The 6645-nt window shown below is 40.0% G+C and overlaps 1 protein-coding gene across 1 annotated transcript in view; it reads right to left on the bottom strand.

Moving 5' to 3' along the window:
• Nucleotides 1–5063: 5063 nt before the first annotated feature.
• nsun2 (NOP2/Sun RNA methyltransferase 2) overlaps nt 5064–6645 on the bottom strand; it is a 41095-nt gene continuing 39513 nt past the window's right edge. The window contains exon 19 of the mRNA XM_041184856.1: nt 5064–6410. Within this exon, the coding sequence (XP_041040790.1) occupies nt 5960–6410 (451 nt within the window). The 3' untranslated portion in view covers nt 5064–5959. The remainder of the gene's footprint in view (nt 6411–6645) is intronic.

The raw sequence follows: 6645 nt of genomic DNA, 5'->3' as shown, positions 1-6645 counted from the left end.
ATTCAACACTAGCAATGTGCTCTGGCTCCACCCATAGATTGCCCCCTTGGTTCCTTATGGGTCCTACTCTTTCCCTGGTTATCCTCTTCCCATTAATATACGTATGGAATATATTGGGATTTTCCCTACTTTTAAGCATTCACTCCCTTCACCACCAATGCAACATAGCAGCAATGTGTATATTGTTAGGAAACAGAGATAGTTTAAGTAAGTTATATTTGTATTTGTGGGTGTTAGGAATGAGTTTTACCTTTAATGTTTGATTTTGTATTTCTGTATCTGTGTTAAGAAAGGTCAAATTGAATTTTAGTTTCACTTTTATTAGAAATGCAGGCACCTTTTAGACTTTTACGACTCTAAGCTAAGTTAAAAAAAGAGTAGAGAAACTGGGCTGTTGCCTAGCAATAAGGGTCCAGAGAGGCAGGTCCCTCCCGCAGACACACACAGAAGAAACTAAAAATGGCAGTTTTGGAAGCCATTTGAGTTGTTGGTTTTAAAAGTAGCTGCCCGGAAAGACTGGAACAAAGGGGACAGATAGCCAGTCCCAAGCTAGAGACCCTAAAATCCAGGGGAATGGAACAGGAGAAAGTGCCAAGCAGACCTTCTAGTCAAAGGAAGGACAGGAACCTAGAAAAGGTCCTGCTAAGTGAAGTTAAGAACGAGGGGCAGAGAGAAAGACTCCAAGCTTTGGATTTAAAGAGACAAAAGCTGCAGAAAGCAGATTTAAAGTGAGAAAGAACAGCTTGCAAGATGCCAGGTCTGTAACTAACTCTTTGCTATGGGCATGTGAAGCAATGGTACTGTTGATGGCTGTGTCAGTAAGAGACAGTACGTGGAAGACAACTTGAATGCTCCTGGTGACCCAGGGGAGAGGAACATCAGAAAGAGTTCAGAACCCTGGAGGTGAACCGTTGCAGAAGATGTCTGAGAGAAAGCATCTAAAGCAAGTTCTAGTGGAGATCGGGAATCCTTTTGTGAAAGGTGGAGTTTGTTGAGACCAATTGGCTCATGGTGTGACAGGCATCTGAGGAGTGGGGGAGAAGAAGAGTTGAGGAGAGATCCATTGCATCTGATTGAGGTGGCATCTGTCACTTGGTTTCAAGTGTGGTGTCTGACTACAGGGTGCCTATTGGTTTACATGGATTGTGTACTTACTGTGAACATTAGAGTATAAAATAGCATTTGTAACTTGCATTGTATCCTTATAACTGTATAAATCTGTAAAGGTATATTGATGGGTGAAGGAGTATGGTAATACAGTTCATCTTTTCTTGTTAAATAAATGTTTTATTCTTTTGTTAAACATTTATCAGCTGACTCTAGTGACTCTGTTCAGTGGCCACTCCCCACGTACCTAAACAAACTATTAAGTTAGGATCGATCAAGCTCGGTTCCACTCTGGGACCAGGCTTGTCCAGGGGCAACCTCAGCTGAGGTCATAACAGGATAATCTACAAGATGTTCTGCATCACTATAGTCTCTCACCTTTTACAGTACCTCACATACCCACAACCTCCATCATAAAGAAAGTCAAGGCCAGCAGATGCATACGAATACCATGTCCTGCAAGTTTTCTTTGAAGTCACACACCATCCTGACTTGGAAATATATTGCCATTCCTGTGTCGCTGGGTCAAAATCCTGGAATTCTGACAGCAATGTGGGCGCAACTTCACCATACAGACTTTAGTAGTTGAAGGAGGCTCACCACCTTCTCAAGGGTGAACAGAGTTGGGCAATAAATGCTGGTTTTATCAGCAACACCACATTCCATGAATGAACAATTTAATAAAAAATGAGCCAAATGATTGGCAAAACAAAATAGTAAACACAAACTCAGTTCCCATTCCTTGTTCCCTCCTCATTCTTCCTCCCCTCCGCCTCTTCCATCATATTGCTTCCATTATTGCTCAACTCTAAACCTATTTGACCTGAAAAATTCAAATTGATCTAGAGAACCCATTTTCAACACTATGATAGAATGATCAGTAATGCAAATAACCGAAACAGGTTTTCAGGGAAAGTTTTCATAAGATTGAAGTAAGTGGCAGGTCATAATTTGAGGGTTCATATCAAGGAAATGTATGTATACACACACCTCTAGATAGTTTTGTAAGTCAAATTTGAACAATTTATTCGTTAAATATTTTAAATCCCAATTATGCTGTTAATAAAAAGCTACACAAACATATAGATCAGCTTGTATTTTATGCTTCTAATTTGACAGTTGTTAATTGCCAGTAAATATTCATATAAATTGAACACGTTTAACAGATCAACCCCTTCCATTTCTGAAGGGACCATTCCCTCCATGTCACCTTGGTCCACTCCTCAGTCACCCCAACACCCTGGTCCCCTTTCCACAGCACTTTTCCATGTAAGCGCATATATGGCACCTGGGCCAGGATTTTTCATTGGTCGGGAACCTGACTGCCACTGGCGATCGGCTCCACACTGCAATTTTACGCAGGCAGGCCAATTAAGGCCAGTCCAGCGTGATACCCGAGCAGTGAGTGCTGCCTGTGCAGGCGGGGGAGAAGGGAGAGTTGGGTCCAGTGCTCTTTCGCGCATGGGCGCAGAAGAATGCTTCAATCTCCCTGAGGCATCTTTTTAAAAAATATAAAAACAATAAAAATTTAATGAAACGTGCGCCCTCACGTTACATGAGATGGGACATATTTTTATTTTTCAGAGTAAGTTTTTATAAAATCATTATTAGCTTTAGGAAACCTCATCCCACTCGTGGATGAGGTTTCCTAAAAAAAAATGTAAAGGCCGCTTGGCATTTTCGCCTGCCCGCCAACCGTTAGGTTGGATGGTCAGCGTAACATTCATGTTAATTACCTGTTTAGTGACCTTAATAGGCCTATCAGTTATCAGCGGCTGCACAGCCAACTCCAGTGTGCATCCACCGAACAAAGTATCGCGAAACAGCACGATGACGTCGGGATACATGCCCGGCATCATTGCGCGTCACTTTATCTTCCGGCACATCAGGCCCAACCCCGCATGCCGAGTGTAAAATTCTGGCCCTGCTCTTTTATCCTCTCTCTCCTCGCCATCCAATGCCCCAAAACTCCTTCCAGGAGGTGCAACAATTCACATATTATGATCCCTGTAGAGACCAATAACTTGTAAAAAAAATATTCAAACTTCCAGTGACTAACTGGATGGATCACACAAGATTTCAAGTTTTAAGATGCTTACTGTAACAAACAAAACACATTGACTAAACACTTTTTGTGGGCAACGTAAACTCTAGAAGGCAGAAAAGTTTCCTCCATTTAACTTTTAGAACTGAAAATTCTCCATCATAATAATACTTTACTCTGTCCCTTAGTAGATACTTGGAACCAGTCCAAACCTATTCCCCACTCCTGAAGACTTGCTTCTTTTTCCTTTCCCAGCCAGCTAATCCCAGGGCTGACTTTCATTGAGGATTACACTGGAGATTCCTCCCTCTAGCCAAATCTTCTAACCTTGTTTAAATCCTCTCAAACTTGGGTCTCTTCAATATGACAACCACTTCCCACCCGAATTCTGCATGTTGAATAATAGTCAGCATTTTCTCTGCTTCAGGTGCAGGGCTGGCCGCTTCTATCACTCTGCTCTCTTTCTGATGCCTGCAGACTCCTTTGTCTTAGAGTTTCAGGGATACCTTAGGGAAAAACCCCTGTGATCCAATACTACAATGGCTTGCTCTGGTTCTTCTCTCAAATACCTGATCATTGGCAACATGAATCACATGGGCACTTGTATCCAGATAGAAATGCTAATTCACTAAACTCTGGACTCCCAACTCCTTTGTATCTTGGAATAAACATAACCATCTTATAAACTTCGTATTGGTAACATAAATAGACTTCTTTCAATTTTGCATACTGAATTCACTGCTCACAATGCAATCTCCTCTACATCGGGGAGACGAAATGCAGATCGGATGATGGCTTTGCAGAACACCTCCACTCAATCTGCAAGCATGAGACCCAAACTTCCAAAGGCTTGTCATTTTAAGTTTCCACCTTGCTCCCATGCTGAAATCTCTGTCCTCGACCTGCTGCCGTGCCCCAGTGAAGCTCTGCGCAAGCTCGAGGAACAGGACCTAATCTTTCAATTAGACACCTTATAGCCTCCAGTGCAACAATTTCGCCCCCCATTTTGTCTCCTCTTAATTGAAGGTTTCAGTTTTAATTTGTTTTTGCTTTCCAACAGCAGCTGTTAATTATTCTGCCATTTACACCTCCTCTGGATCCATATTTTGTTTTGTTCCTTGTCACATTACCACTCCCTTTGGCTATTCCCACCAACTCGTTTGTAATTTAATTTCTCCTATCTTTCTAGTCCAATCACAGACCTTCCTTTTTGTTGTTTTTCCACTCTTTCCCCTCCTTAAAAACTATTACATTTCCAACTTTTCCCAGTTCTGATGAAAGGTCACAGACCTGGAACATTGGGTGAAATTTTACGCCAGCAGGATTTTACAGTCCCACCGAAGTCAATGGACTTTTGAATGGCTCATCACATTTTATGGCGCCATTCCCACCACAACAGGGTTGAAAATTACACCCATTAATTATTTGACTTCACAGATGCTGCCCGGCCTGAGCATTTTCAGCATTTTATTTCAGATTTCCATCATCCACAGTAGACAAAATCTTCTCTCAATTTTAATTTTAGCCCAGATCACATTCTACCAATTCTAGGACAATTTCTTACCCACTGCACTGTATCACAACATGAGATTCATCAGAATGTCTTGGAGTGTATGAACTGCTCATTGCTTCCATATTCTATGATCCTACCCAGACAGCACATTGCCAAGTGCAGGTGCCTGATGACTGACACACACGCACACGTACATCCAACTTTGATGTAAATGACAATTTCCAACGTTTACACGCAAACAGTGCTTCATGATTGCAGTCTTCTTTGATTGCAGTCTCTAAACATCATTGCTAGACTTTGGGTAGGTTTCCATTGTAGCAAGATTCAACTAATTTATATCCACTGGGAACTTAACAAGAACAAAAGAGGATTGAAAATAACATGAACACATCAAAACTACAAGATCCAGTGCCTTTTATTGGACAAAAAATGACTGAAAAAAAAATGTCCTCACATCTGGAATCATGTTCAATACAAACTTGAAACAGTTTCCTTTGGTACATACACAGAATTTGCAAAGTAATTAATGATTGAATTCAAAGGGGCAATTATCATCTTCAACACAAGGGCAGTAAACCAGTAGAAAATCAGGCAGGTGTATAATTGATAGTCAATCAGCTCCTCTAGTTTACTATTTAAGTAGAGATCAAAATTACCATAAAACCATGATCCTTTAAAATAAAAGTTAGTACTTCAGCTTATAAATTTAACTAAAGTCATTTTTCAAAGACAGGGTTCACAAAGTTTTTTTTTAAAAAAGCACAAATAGAAGCATTAACAAAAATGCCACCAAACAGTAGGGATGGTCATTTTAAAAGTTATTTTCTTCAAGAGAATGGGTTGTCAAACTATTTGAAAAAACAATGCAACTTAGTCATGTGCATAGAGTCAAAAATCATCATCTTTCATGAATGAAGTCATAATGAAAGTGATACAATTCTTTTCCCCTCTCCCTGCCCCTTCATGAAGATACTTGCTTCATTCAATTTTTGTGGAGAGTATGTCTGGCAAATGACCAAGATATCTTCACAGAAAAGATGATATTGAAATCAGAAAGTGGTTAATTCATGCTCTGATAACTTGTAATCGAATAAGCTTTCAAACCTATCTGCCTAGTTAAAGCTCTGAGTACATTCATAAGAAATATTCAAGTTTGGATTGCAAGTAAATTAATATTTTCCTCCAGAAACCGCTTGGCAGAACTGGATACCCAATACTAAGTCATAAAATAACTTACGCTACAATCTGCATCAGTACATGTTTGGCATTTTTTTTTAAAAAGTAGAAACCCAAGGTTAATTTGCATCAGGACATGCTGCTTCAGCACTAAAGTTTTCGATTTTTGAACATGACTCAATAGATTCTGGAATTCTTAATGTATCATTGATTTCCATCTTTGCATGCTGTACTTGTTCTTGATGTTTTTCAGATTCTTCTGTGGTCCCAAGGATCTTATCATATTTTTCTTCAGGTTCTTGTAGTATGTCAGAATCCCCTTTCAAACATTCAGCCTCTCTCTTTAAATTCAATTCCCCTTCTTCCATTGGCTCCTTGTTTTTCTCAGTATTTGCAGCCGTACTGTCTGATCCTTCACCCTTACTCTTGTCTCTGAAAACCTCGACTCCCAACATTCGTAGGTAATGGAAACGCTCGTTCCTAGCAACAAAGGCACGGATTGAATTCTTTCCCCTCCAACCACACAGTACAATTGGGCAATTTGGACCTTCAGTGTTTCTGTAAATACAGCTGTGGGAAGAAACAAAAGAGTAAATAATTGGAATGAAGTCAGTAAGTTACTTTTATGTCCATTTGGGGTAGGAAGGGGTGGAAATCACCTAGGAATAAATTATTTCCAAAGAAATTTTTCCAAATCAATAGCTCACCATTTCTAACCATGGGAAAGTTATAACAAAAACCAACACAGAGATTTGTAGTTTAAGATAATAGCTGAAATAGTTAAAAATTACCTGTCTTCAGCACC

This window comes from Carcharodon carcharias, chromosome 3 (genome assembly GCF_017639515.1).
Source record: "Carcharodon carcharias isolate sCarCar2 chromosome 3, sCarCar2.pri, whole genome shotgun sequence".
NCBI classification, from domain to species: Eukaryota; Metazoa; Chordata; class Chondrichthyes; order Lamniformes; family Lamnidae; genus Carcharodon; species Carcharodon carcharias.
The sequence above is the reverse complement of the archived record's forward strand: the minus strand, read 5'-3'. Positions and strand labels throughout refer to the sequence as shown.